At 40.0% G+C, this 14359-nt stretch overlaps 2 protein-coding genes across 2 annotated transcripts; both read left to right on the top strand.

Annotated features, from left to right (window-relative positions):
• The first annotated feature begins 210 nt into the window (after positions 1–210).
• Positions 211–5104, top strand: LOC120105128 ((-)-kolavenyl diphosphate synthase TPS28, chloroplastic-like). Its single transcript, XM_039117288.1, has 9 exons — positions 211–289; positions 2044–2135; positions 2585–2873; positions 2967–3150; positions 3251–3465; positions 3554–3674; positions 3757–3869; positions 4732–4958; positions 5036–5104. Exons 3-9 carry the CDS (start codon positions 2588–2590, stop codon positions 5102–5104), a joined length of 1215 nt encoding a protein of 404 aa, XP_038973216.1. The 5' UTR covers positions 211–289; positions 2044–2135; positions 2585–2587.
• A 1824-nt stretch (positions 5105–6928) lies between these two features.
• LOC103698066 (ent-copalyl diphosphate synthase 1, chloroplastic-like) lies at positions 6929–8357 on the top strand. The gene is made up of 3 exons (XM_026801474.2): positions 6929–7111; positions 7235–7444; positions 8124–8357. The coding sequence occupies exons 1-3, from the start codon at positions 6929–6931 to the stop codon at positions 8355–8357; spliced, it is 627 nt and encodes a 208-aa protein (XP_026657275.2).
• The last annotated feature ends 6002 nt before the right edge of the window (positions 8358–14359 follow it).

Raw genomic sequence — 14359 nt, 5'->3', positions numbered from 1 at the left:
CAGATAAGATCAGGGCCATCCATCCTGCTACTCCATAGTTTATCTTTATTATTTTTGGAGGAAATATTTCTATAAGGCGGTAACCCAGGCCTCGTGCAGCCTTTTCTCGTTGTCTTCTTTCTACACGGGACGTTGGTGGTCCTAATCAAGACGAATGGATGGAATGATGATTTGCTGTTTGTGCTCGTGTAACCAGGTCCGTCAAATCTAGCTGTCGTACGGAGGCCAGATGGTAACCGATGTCTTCCCCGCCGGAGATGCCATGCAATATCCAAAGGAAGCGCTCAAGGTACTGACGCTCTTTAAAGTTCTTCCGAATCTCTTCCATCAAAAAATAAAAAAACAACTGTAAACAAAAAATATCTCTTGTTCAGAAACGAAAAGTTTTATTTTATTTTATTTTATTTTATTTTGTTTTATTTCCTAGTTGAACATAGAACGGGATTTGCTGTTCCGTTCGGGACAGCGAACAGCCAAGCTTTACCTGCTCCACCGGTGCGGCCTCCAGTGATGTGAAGGAGGGCCCACAATTGATTCGCACATTGACTATTCGTCAGGCAACAGCATCCAGATAAAGTTGGTTGTACGCTTCGGATGTGTAAAGCGTAACGGCCCAAAAAAACCGCTATTGCAGTTAAAAACACGACTTTTAAAATTTTATAATATTAAAAAATTATTAAAATAATAATTATTTTTTCTCTGTTAAAAAAAAAACAATAATGGTGTCATATATTTTTTTATTTTTTAATAGATAAATAATATTTATTTTTGGACCTTATAATCACTATATTACGAAAAACATTGATTTTATGAAAAAATAATTATTTTTATTCCGAAGATGGTAAAGTGAAAATAATGGCCGTTATTTATATTTAAAGTGGTTTATTGTAACATGAAATAGCAAAGAATAATAAATATTATTTTTTTATATTATTTATCATAATAATTGAATGCGAGGTGGCCATAACTATTATGACCGTTTTGAAGCTTGTAATATGTCATTTAAAACCATGATAAAGATATACTATCTTAATATATACTCCTAAAATTTTGAAAAGTAGTCTTATTTATAAGTTCCCGAGAATAAAATGCAATATTTATCTAAAATAAAAAAATGTAATTTTTATTTTTTAGGAGTGAAAAAGTAATATTTAAAAACTTATTTGGTTTGCTGAAAAAGAAGAAGGAAAGTATGGTCAATAGGAAACTAAGAAATGCCTCTTATTTAGTTTAAATTTTCAAAGGAGAGAGATAAAAAAGTAACATTCGCATAAGAGTAAATTTTTTATATTTCATAGGAAAGAAAAACTATGGAGAACATGGAAATGCTACTTTCTCGCCGGTTGAGAATTGAAGTCTTTTTTTTCCAAAAGTATCATTAAGTTATCAAAATTTATGGATAAAATCTTTCCCTTTATTAAGGGTATAATAAGTATATTATATTACTTTTTCAGAAAAATAAATACTCAACCAAATGTAAGCTACTCTAGAATGTGCCACTTTTTTATTATCAATAAAATATGCCAAAATTATTTTTGCAGGTATGATATTTCTAAGAATTATTTTTTTAGGAGCAACATTCCGGTGAGAAAAAATTTTCGTACAAACCAAACGAGTCCTATATATAAAGACAAGTTAGGATGATGGGAGAACTTATCAGCCAATGTAATTTTCAGGAAAAGAGATTTTATTTTGATATATGCTGGATTCTTTATAGCAGAATGAGGAATCAAAAGGAGCTAATTATAATTAATTCCATTTTTCAAAGATAATATAAACTATTGTTGAGGTGATCTATCTTGTTCTTAAACATCATAAATGAACTATGATCGGGTGGTTTTCCCCAACTCTCCAACTCCTTTTTTTTATTGCATTATCTGTAAATGAGAAACTGACACCGGAGGGCCTTACATCATGATCAAATCCCCGGACATCCAAATAGCCCTTTAGCTACTAGCTAGCATAACACTAAAGAAAATTTGACTACTTATTTTGATTTTTTTATGGAAAGGTATTCTTCATTTTGATGAAATCTATTTACAGAACATGGTGCAAATTTAGTCCAAGATGGGGTTCCAGTCATCAGCTGGCGAGAGAAAGTTCTTGAATCGAATGATGAGGACCAAGTGCCGGAGGTAAATGCCTATAAATCTAAAACACAGGCATTAGTGAAAAAATTAAGGGCCTGTTTCCATGCCCAATTAACTGATCCTTGTGACATAATATTCCATGCATATAGAGTGGCTTGAACAGAGCGGACCATGTTTGAGCAGTTAAACAAAGCAGAAAATATTTCGAAGGAGAATCAAGTGCGAGGAATTGAGGGCAGGATCTGCTGATTGCTACGATTGACTTCAATATTTTCTATCCATTATAAACCATCCATCTTTTACGGTGGATGTGCCCATCTTTTACGGTGGATGTGCCATTGGTTCCTCGCACTACTCTCTTCCTTGCTCTACGCAACAGCTCCCTCCAATGCAGGAGATATGAAACTCATAGCAAATCTAGTTGTCAAATGTGTTATAGGACTGAGATTATTTGAGTTTATTCATGATCAGATGGTGTTTGGTCTCGTCTGTAGGACATGCGGGGGATGATTAATGGAGTGAAGTCGATTCTTAGCTCGATGGATGATGATGGAGTAGTAAGCAGTTCACCATATGACACAGCATGGGTGGCCTTGGTAAGGCACCTAAATGGAAGTGGCGACCCTCAATTCCCATCTAGCCTGCAATGGATTGCCGAAAACCAGATGCCTGATGGCTCATGGGGGGACTCAATTTTCTTGGCTCACGATCGGTTACTCAATACTCTGGCTTGCGTCGTCGCACTAAAATCATGGAATACTCACCCTGATATCTGTGACAGAGGTTCAGATACCCATATCCCTTTCTAGAACTAGTCCACTGCATCCTAGTGTCTTTGAATGAGTAAAGAGTTGATGAAAGAAATTGTTTTGATAGGAATTTCTTTTCTTCGCGACAATATGTGGAGGTTGGCTCAGCAAGAAGGAGAGCTGGTGCTCATGGGCTTTGAGATCGCCTTCCCTGCTCTCCTAGAGAGAGCCAAGGCCTTGGGGTTGGAACTCCCTTATGATGATACTGCCGTGCAGGATATATATGCCAGCAGAGACCTAAAGCTGAAGAGGTAGGGGAATAGAAAGTTCTCTCACTCCACTTGTATATATTGTGCACTTGCCATTACTACATTATATTCTCAAGAAAAAAAAACCAACATTTTCCTGCAGGATCCCATATGATGTGTTGCACAAAATACCAACAACACTGCTCTATTCCCTAGAAGGACTGCCTGGTCTGGACTGGGAGAAGCTTTTTAAGCTCCAATGTGTTGATGGGTCCTTCCTAACTTCTCCTGCTGGGACGGCCTATGCTCTCATGCAGACGAACGACGAGAAGTGCCTCAATTACCTTCAGAAAACCGTCGAAAGGTTCGATGGAGGAGGTAAAACTATTTGATGCATAAATAATATATACAGTTTTTGATTTTTTTTTTTTGTCTAAATTAATTCTTGTGATATTATTCTCTGCAGTACCCAATACATTCCCTGTCGATCTTTTTGAGCGTCTGTGGGCTATCGATCGGTTGGAGCGCCTTGGGATCTCCCGGTATTTCGAACCCGAGATCAAACAATGCCTGGATCATGTCTATAGGTAAAAGTTTTCTGAGCACGAGTTATGATCAGCATTAGAATTTACTTATCTTTCGAGTTTTAAACATTTGATTAAATTATAGAAACTGGACCGAGGAAGGGATTGGTTGGACGAGGTATTGTACAGTATATGATGGGGATGATACGTCCATGGGATTCCGCCTCCTCCGTCTACATGGATACGATGTGTCTCCTGGTGAGCAGCAAATTATAATTATTGAAGCCACAACAAGAAGTTTTGTAACAACGCACGACCTCACCCAAAATAACTAGCCAAAAGATATTATTTGGATTTTTTTAGTCATATATAAGTACCTAAGATTTTTTCGGCAAATAACCGATGTGGAACTAAACACACGCCCGCATGGGTCGTCACATACTCTCCCCGTTTAAACCCTAACATCCTTATCAGGCCAAGAGTTCAAATCAATTCAAATCTAATTAATGCACTACGATAGGCCCGTGGTCAGCCTCTATTAAACTGTGTTGCAGTGTCCCCTAGTTCACATAGGCCATGGGTCGAGTTCGTTCTAATACCATTTGTAACAACCTAGAACCTTGCCCAAAATAACTACCAGAAAGTATTATTTGGATTTCTTAATCCTGTATAAATACCCAAGATCTACCAAGTGAATATTCGACGTGGGACTAAACACACGTCCGCACGGATCCTCACATCATCTTTCCATTTAAACTCCGACATCCTTGTCAGGCTAAGGGTTCAAATCCATAAATCTAATCACATGCCCTATGATAGGCTCGTGGTCAGCCTCCATTAACTTGTGTTGTAGTGTCCCCTAGTCCACATAGGCTATGGGCCGAGTTCGCTCTAATATCATTTGTAATAATTCAGGATCTCACCTAAAATGGTTAGTTAGAAGGTATTATTTAGATTCCTTAATTCTGTATAAGTACCCAAAATCTCTTCGGTAAATAACCGATGTGGAACTAAATACATGCCCGTATGGATCCGCACAAGTTTAGTTACAAGTAATAAGATATGAACTGTGATTATGGTTATGGTCCAGGACTAATTTTTTCACTTGCCATCGTTGCAGATGTTTTCAGGCATTTTGAGAAGGAAGGTCGCTTCTTTTGCTTCGCTGGGCAGTCGAAACAAGATGTCACTGTGATGTGCAACCTTAACAGGGCATCTCAGGTGGCCTTCCCTGGGGAGAAAATATTGGAGCAAGCCAAGGATTTCACATATAGATTTCTCCGAGAAAAGCAAGCTTCCAACCAGTTCCTGGACAAGTGGATCATAGCAAAGGACTTGCCTGGTGAGGTAAGCAGCCTTCACATCTCGCGTGCCGAATTTTTGGCTAGAAATTTCTATTACTGCATTTTTCTTGCTTTGTGTAGAATTTCATTTTGTGCCTTCTAATATTCATTTCTGACCTCATGAAATGGATTGAAGGGATTTCTAATTAGAGATTCTTGGAATGCATGAACGTTTTGATAATATCCTGATCTCATTATAAGCCCACCTTAAAATTATTATTGAGGGGCGAAATAGTTGGGATGGCTATTATTTTTGAACCTCTACCAAGAGTGTAATTATTTGGAAGATTGTTATGATGATCATTTTTTTGAACTAATATGTAACAAATAATGGTCAGTAAAGAAGTTGTTTGACCAAATCAATTTTGGCCGAGTAAAAAATAATATTGTTTGCGAGCACAATGTTTGAAATTAATAGATTAATTTTGTTTAAATAAATGATGCTGATCTTTGCTTGCTATTTTCCATATGTGATAATTGTTAAAGTAAAAGGATAGATAACAAGCATTATGTAAATTTTCATTGTTAAGTTATCTAGCAAAATAGATTATCTTTAAAGCCATTGTAAGATCATTTTTTTTTAAAAAAAATAAGATCTTTACAAGTCTCGGCCAGTCTCCCTATTTCATCCTTGGAAATTCCTAGATTGGGACCGGATCTTTCAGGAGAATAGCTGACTGCCCCATATTTGTGTCATTAATTTTCCTCGCAAAAAAAGAGACGGGTGTAGTTGCTTACCGGTGTCAGAATCCATTAACTCGCGCAGGTGGAGTACGCACTGGACTTTCCCTGGTTCGCCAGCCTACCACGCATAGAGGCGAGGTTGTACATCGAGCATTACGGAGGTGCAGATGACGTTTGGTTTGCCAAAACACTCTACAGGTAAAAAACAAAAAAAGAGACGTATAGACGTAGCTACTTACCGCTGCTTGAAACCTGATGGCTCACACGTGTGATTGGCGCAGGTTGCCACGTGTGAGCAACGATCTGTATCTGGAGCTTTCCAAGTCCGACTTCAACCGATGCCAGGCCCTCCATCGGGTGGAGTGGGAAGGCCTTCAGAAGTGAGTAAACTTTTATTTTCCTTTTAATTACAGGACGAGAATACTATTAGCCATGCGGGGGGATAATATATGAATGGGTTTAGGTGGTGCGAGGAGAGCGGCCTGGCGAAGCATGGGGTGCGAGAGGGCGGCGCGCTCAGAGCCTATTTTCTGGCAGCAGCGTGCATATTCGAACCGGAACGGGCGGTGGAGAGGCTCGCATGGGCTCGGACCGCCATCGTCGCCGACGCCATCTCTTCGTACTTCCGCAGCGAGTCGTGTTCAGATGAAATGAGGCAGGCCTTCATCCACGACTTCCTCGATGGAGGACGCAACGACCAAAGCCCTACCAGGTATGATGCAGTACCATAGTGCAGTGGGAAAAAGAGCAGCATGGGAGCCACGTTTTCACGTAATTATATTTTATTTGCTTTGAGAGAGAGAGAGAGAGGACAAAGGTCCATTCGGCACAAATCGTCTGCAGTGAAGCCGTTTAGAAGCCACCAACCCGTCACGGTTCCATGTTTCAAGCGGGGTACCTCGTTTAGGTGGTAAAGGGGCGTAGCCCCGGAGCTATGACAGCAACGAGAGCACAAACATATCCCCAGCTACCACAAAAAAAAAAATCCTCTCGCATGCTTGGCTTCTCTTGGGTGCTCTACTTATAATTTACATGCATCACTGGAGATAAAAAGAATACTTAAAAGGTACTTCATGCAAGGCCGACTTGTGTGTGAAGTTGTGTTTCCCTTGGATTTCCCGCTTGAAGTGACATTTTTTTCTGGATTTCTCTAGTGATAACCAAGATAAAAACAGGCATGTTCTCACATCCCTCAATTGCAATATTTCAAATTTTGTTTCTATCAAAATCAAGAAAAATAAAATGGGGGAGTGAAACTATGTATATTATTTTCTCTTAATAGCTAGGGGCATGGCATGTGCCAAACACCAGCATAATTATAATTATAATGGATGCAGGTTGGGTTGGAAGAGGAGTGGACTAGGAGGAGAAGAGGTGGTGGGCCTAGCACTTTTGCAGCTGCTCGACTGCATCACGTCTGATGCATTGCCGGCTAATCGAGGAAACCACGTCGACCACCACCTGAGAGAAGCCGTGAGCATTCCTTTTTCTTCCTTAAAATAAAAACCTTTATACATGCCATAAGAGCCAACAATGGAGGATCTGACTTCCGACCGTTTCTCTTTTTTTTTTTGGCTGTCTGTTGTCTTCTGGCAGTGGGCTGAGTGGCTGCTGACGTGGAAGCACGAGGATGAGGGAACACACGTGCGGGAGGAGACCGGGTTGCTGCTGGTCCGCACCGTGGAGATTTGCGCTGGCCGGTCCGGTTCGGTCGAGCCGGCGACGGCTCGCTCGGAGTTCGACTGGCTGGCCAGGCTCACCTCCTCCGTCTGCCGCCGGCTCCAGCGCCGCATGCTGCTTCTGCAGGTAGGATTCATCATTATGCCTTTTGTAAGCTGCCGATCCTGTACATTGTCTGTTTTTTTCTCCCTTCTTTATCATCTCATGCTACAAATTAAAAGGCCTAGTTCATGAACTTAAATTGTTTATGCTTTAATTGATGATAGACGACCAAATAAGGTGAGACGTAATGCAATATACGCCTTTATCTAGCTCGTGATGCAAACTAGAGAGGGATTATAGTTCAATTGTACATCATCTGTGCCACTGATTAATGAAGATTATCAAGCAAGATGATACATATAATGCAAGTGGGTGCACGTCTATTTAATCATCCACCGTAAATAAGCTCATACTCCTTACCTACCTAATCTTTTAAACTAGAGATATTTGAGGTCGGACCAATGTCAACAGACCTTCACTTGAACTCCTTTGGTTTTCCTTTGGGATGATTGATCCTTCATTAGATTAACTTCAGCTGCTCAACATTCTTGGTTTCTCACATGGTGTGGTTAGCCCACAGAAATCTTTTTTATGAAGGAGATTAGCCCTCAATCTTTTGGTATCTGGTAATCAATGTATGAATTTGGAATACTTACTAGGGCTTAAAGTTTGAGGTTGCATTTGGAAACAGTGTTGTTCGTTGTCTTGCATGATTGTTTCAGTTAGTTGTGAGCTAACAATGATTTTCTACCCATCTGACCAGGGCACCCCAAAGAACTTAGCCACATCCGAGGAGGACAAGGCAATAGAAGCAGAAATGCGGGAGTTAGCACAGTGCGTGCTTCAGAGATCCCCTAGCCTCAGCAACCAAACCAAGCAGACGTTCTTTACCGTCACAAAAAGTTTCTACTATGCTGCCCACTGCCCATCTGCTTCTCTCGACCATCACATCTCCAAGGTTCTCTTCGAGCCGATAGCTCAATCTGGCTGCATATAAGATCAAGATCGGTTCATCAGGATATAAAGAAGTCGTTATCAATGTTCTGAATTCACAGAATTATTACACCTACAAACAAATTTTAACGACCAACTACTGTAGCAGACATGCTAAGTGCAACACTACCAATCTAATGGAATCCCTTGTAAAAGCACTTTAATTAATCATATTCATGTTCATCTAGTGTGATTGGCCTTCTGCAGGGTATTATTGGCTGATACCTTTTGTAGCAACCCAAGACCTCATTCAAAGTGGCTAGCCAGAAGGTATTATTTGAGGTTTTTGGTCCTGTATAAGTACTCAAGATCTATTCAGTGAATAACTGATGTGAGACTAAATATACGCCCACACGGGTCCTCACATACTCTTTCTGTTTAAACTCCGACGTCCTCGTCAAGCCAAAGGTTCAAATTGACTCAAATCTAATCACAAGCACCACGATCAGCCCATGGTCAGCCTCCATGAACCCATATTGCAATGTCTCCTAGTCTACATAGGCTATGGGCCGAGTTCGCTCTGATTCTACTTCTGTCATGCTCGAAACCCATCACTTAGGTCGGTCACATGACACGGCCTCGCATGATCTCTAAGGTACCCAGAACAAGGTATCCGTACCTAGAATGAGCCCATTATAACTTGGGTGTGGTCCGGATTCGCGAGGTAAAATACTCGACATGGGAACCTTCAGTAGAAGACTAGAAGACTGGATGCTGTGTTGCTTTCTATGGGCATACAAGTAACCAGGAGACCTCAACAAAAGCTTCGACAGTAACCCATCATCACCATGAAGGGGAATGGACCAAGAAAGGAAGTCATAGTGCCTTCAATTATACAACTAGTTGCCACATCCTTTGTTTATATCTAGATGTATGCAAACAAGTGTTTGTGAGTGCCTGTCTTTTATAGCATATGGAAATCTGCAAGACACCACATCCTATATGTTCAATAGTCTCTTTTAGATTCGAAAGAGAAAAAAAAAATCGTACTATTTAATTATATTGACAAAATAATACTGCAAGCATAAACAATCACCGGGATCCGGAAGACATACAGATGAGACAAGGTTTTTCTACCTTCAATAAAAAAAAAATGTTAGAAACCAACATATCACACAAGTAATGGTGCAACATATATCAATCAAAGACTATCACTAAGCATTATAAACAACAAGACTCTTGTGACATCCCATTTTTCATGGGCTAATGAACAAGGCCTAAAGAGGCTTGGGCTCGTGCATGCCTTGCACATGAGGTGGCAGAGAGGAAGACTCCGATTGGAAGCCTTCTTTCTCCCTAATCATGCAGGAAACCTAGAATCCTAGGGCAATCCAAGTTTATCTAAAACTCTTGGATCTCATCTATATAAGGTTCACCACCTCCTCCGTTGAATTCCATCAACTCTCGAGGGAAGCCGCCGATTCCAAACCTCTTTTTCGGAAACACCTCCTTGAATCTTCACCGGCGAAGCTGCCGGATCACCTCGCTAGACCGAGGTACATGTCATCCGTCTTTTTCTCTTTCTTTTTTGGTCTTATAGCTGCCATTCTCCTTGATTGGCACTAGCGAATCGCCAAGATTTGACCAGAAATAGGGGTGATTGTTTCCGCCCCTTTTCATCCATGATCATCGCTGCTGCTGGCTGTTAGGTTTCACTGATTTCTAGGACCGCAATGGTTGTATGGCCAACGGTTCAGGGGGAGACAGTCATGTTCTAGGATGAATTTGATGGTTTGTTCATGAGGAAGAGAAGAAAGGTTTCTCTCTTCTCCCTCTTCTCTTCCTTCATCCTCCTCTCTCTATCTTTCTCTCTCTTCCCTTTATATGATTCTTCATTTGATAATTGAGTTCGATCCTATAGGGGGATAGTCGTTTGCGCAAGAAGACTTTGATTGAGGTACTCTGTCCCTACACCCGATCTCTAGTATATGTACATATCTATTAATTTGTACCGCTGGTTTTGTATTGTGAGATTTGTGTTTATGAATTTAGTTCTGCATGAGATGATATGTTTTATGTGGTTTTCGGTATGAACATAATTGTATGATTATTATCTGTATCAAATATTGAAAACATGACTATATAAACGATGATCATAAATACCATGGAATTGTAAGAAATGCAATGTGTAATTGGAATCGATTTGACAAGGATAACATGTAAAATCAAATGGATAAGAGTGGTTTGGACTAACTTCCTCATGGAGAAGCCTCCACGATGCGTGGAACAACCTCCACGAGCTTATACATGGAACAACCTCCACAAGCTTATGCATGGGTTATCATTATCAGTCTTAGATTGAAGCATGATCTTGGTTAGTCTAAAATCGGAGAAGTATTTGCTATAAAACTTGAAATTAAAATGAGAAACGGATGACATGACATAAAAAAATATTGATGAATAATTGGATGAATTGAATATTTGTATATATGTTTCTCTTGATAAGATGGATATTGATGAACTATGTGCATGCTATTTTGATATGATCTTTCTCAATATATTTTATCAAGTATTATCTACTTAATTATTTTCTTATTATATTATTATGGTGTAGTGGTTGGAGATTCTTATTGGACTGGAAAAGCCTATGTCTCTCATTTACATTTTTTTTCTAGAGTCTCAGGGTGCAAGTTTTGAATAGGTGGGGTGTGGAGTTCGAGCTGTAGAGCTATTAATTAGTTAGTTAGTTATCTCTCTTTTTTTGATATTGATGAATATCCAAAATTTTATAATTTAACAAGTTGGTTATTTAATTATAGTGGTTTTATTGGATTAAATTGATCATTAATTGTTGTTTTAAATATTTGGTATTATTTGGATATTGTTAATCTTAGGCCTTAGATATTCTCTAGGGCTTGGCTCTAGAGAATATGCAGCTATGTCACGTGGTCGATCCGGGTGACAAGTTCAGAATGCGACAGAAGTAGAATCATAGCTAGGTTTAGATATTCTAGGGTTAGGTTTAAGTGAGTGTAAGTGGAGAAACCTCTAAATAGGCCTAAATTAAAATTATGACTTCTTAGATGTGTTTATGATATTCAAATAATCTAAATTAAATAATTCTTGATGCTGAAAATGATGAATGTGGGTTGATATGGCATGAGGAAGTGGACATGGGCAAGGTAGGAGGCCAACCCAATTTGCCGATGGCTCCACTGCTTGGGCACCCTCCAAATAGCTAGAAGGTGCTCCACCCTCGCCGGCTTAGGGTATGCATCAGCACTGGTAGTACTTTAGAGATGGAAACTCCGAGGACAGGATATATAGGGATAGGAACATCGAGTGGACCAGAAATTCAACCTAGAAAACTAATTAACACTTCGCAGCTGATGCAAGTAATGATGCAATAACAAACTACTGCCAAGGCAGACATGATGAGGATCATGGGATGCAGTAGCATCAAAACAATAATTCAAGAAGCAACAGCAGTAACAGTATACGCAACAGCAACGACAGTTTGGAACAACAGCAAATGCAGTATCAACAACAACTGCAGCAACAACAGCAACTGCCATAGGGCACTAGGGCCCAGCAGGAGCATCGAGTTATTTTGATAGATTTCAAAAAGTATGCACCATCAGCCTTCAAGAGCACTTCTAACCCTATGGAGGCAGAGAGCTAGTTAAAGGAGCTTAAGAGGTCTTTTAGGCCTTGAGGTGCCTTGATGAAAAGAAGGTCATTTTTGCTACCTTCATGTTACAAGGGGAAACAGTTGATTGGTGGGAGATGGAAAAAAAGGAAGCTCGGACCGAATGATGCCCATTTTACTTGAGAAGAATTGATTTTTTTTTATGAGAAGTATTTTTCTCAGAGTATCCAATTCTAGAAATTGTGAGTTTGATCGACTGGAGCAGGGTAACATAACAATGCCTAGTGTGCAGCAAAGTTAGAAAAGATGTCTCGATATGCTCCAAACTTAATATTAGTAGAAAGTAAGAACAGAGTCAAGGGTTGGATCCAGCAACAAGTTGCTACATTTGAGCTACCTACTTATAAAGAAGTTGTTAATAAAGCCTTGGTGATAGAAAAAGGGCTCAACGATGCTCAAGCAATAGACCCTCCAATTCGAAGAACTAAAGAACAAATCAAGCTACCACTAGAGATAGAGCACAGTCCCAAGATGTCATTAAATGTTATAGGTGTAGTGGATGTGGTTAGGAAGGGTATAAGGCTATTGTTTATCCTAGTGGGAAAGAACTGTAGAGGTGTCAGGTACCTCAGTCTTCTCAAAAGCCCCTACAAATCGAGCACCTAAAGATGGACAACTTCAAGAGGGAGGACAACAAGGCCTAGGATCCAAGGGCACCGTCTATCCACTCATGGAACAGGATACCAATGCTTCTAACTTGGTGGTGACAGGAAATAAATTAATTCATTATGCCCGTTTCTTATTTCTCATGCCATGCAATTTTTGTATAGGATATATGTTTAGAATGTAGACTTATAGTTAAAGATTTTGAATAGTGAGTACTGATTATGTGATAGATATGATTAGAATATCCTCCAATGTTGTTAATATTTTATTTGACCCTGGTGCTACCTGTTGGGATCCCACGCATGCCGCAGAAAAATCAGAGATGCAGCGAAAGAGGCATGCACGATTCCATGTTCATCCAATGAACATATTTTAAAACCAACGTTCGTAGATAGATTAGGATTAAAACTTGTTGGGATTAAGAAAGATTAGATCTTCACCTTGTGCGGGTAAATGATCACTGCAAATTGATGATCGTGGTTTTGTTGGAAGGTTCGCTTGAAGCGGCACACGCGCTCGGCCTCTACGGGTATCCACATGAGACAGAGGACCAATCCAAACTTTCGAATCTCTCCGGGGTGCTAGCTTCCTTGCAGAGATTTGTTTTGATGGCTGAAGCTCTCCCTTTTGCAATCAACTCTTGATTGATTTGAGAGAAAGAACAAAGAAGAAAAGGGAAGAAGATCAAAACACCCCTTGTAGCCTTTTCTTTTGTTCTTATGGTGGAAGAAGGAAGAGAGGAGGAAATAGGCCACACGCCCTCCTTTCTTTTTGTGTTGCTTGCGGCTGAAACCCAAGAGGGAGAGAGGGTCTTATGGCTGAAAGAAGAGAGAAAAAACCCTAAGGGGGCCGCCCCCTTATTTCCTTCTTTCTTGGCATGTGGAGCTCCTAAAATTTAGGAGCTCCAAGTTTATCACTAAGCCAAGAGGAGGGGCATACACCCTTCATTTCTTTCTTCACGTAATAGCCAAGGTACGCCCCTCCCTCTTTTCTCCCTGTTGCCCAAGAAGACAACCCAAGAGGGGGGGTGAATTGGGTTTGGATTAATTCTCGACCAATTAAAAAACTATGATTAGTAATTAACTAAATCTATTGCAAGCAAATTAGTTAAGTTACTAGATGAAGTGAATGAAGAGAGAGAGAGAACAACAGCCAATACAAACACAAACCAATTTATAGTGGTTCGGAGCTAACCCTTGCTCCTACGTCCACTCCCCAAGCTTCACTTGGGAGTTCACTATAATTCCTTGGATTACAGCCGGTTGTTTTACAAGTTCACAACCCAACTTGTTGTTTTCGCGAGATCACAACGAACTCAGTTAGTTTTCTCAGGCTCACCGACTAGAACCACCCGATTGTTTTTCCAAGATCACAATCGAACCCTTACACCGTTGGTTTTTACTTCGGATCTCCAACAAATCTTACAACCCTTGATTCAATCCTCTGTTTGAATCAAGTAAGAAAACAGTTTGAGAAAAGATACAAGGAAAGCTTCTTAACAAGCAAATATGAATCAATATGAATAGAGTAAAGTTAGAAGCCCTCAAACAGATTTTAGAAGAGGAAGAAAGGGCTTCTCGAACTCTGAGTCTTCTCTTTGAGTGCACTGAAGATCTGATGTCAGAGGAAGAGCCTTGAATGCGAAGGAAAGATTTATAGGAATGTATTGAATGCGTTTCTTTCTTCTTTTGCTTGTCTTTTCTCTCAATAGACTCTTGGAAGTTGGAAAATACTTAATGCATAGATGGAGT

The sequence above is a fragment of the Phoenix dactylifera genome, unplaced genomic scaffold (assembly GCF_009389715.1).
Source record: "Phoenix dactylifera cultivar Barhee BC4 unplaced genomic scaffold, palm_55x_up_171113_PBpolish2nd_filt_p 000202F, whole genome shotgun sequence".
In the NCBI taxonomy this organism is placed as follows: domain Eukaryota; kingdom Viridiplantae; phylum Streptophyta; class Magnoliopsida; order Arecales; family Arecaceae; genus Phoenix; species Phoenix dactylifera.
The sequence above is the reverse complement of the archived record's forward strand: the minus strand, read 5'-3'. Positions and strand labels throughout refer to the sequence as shown.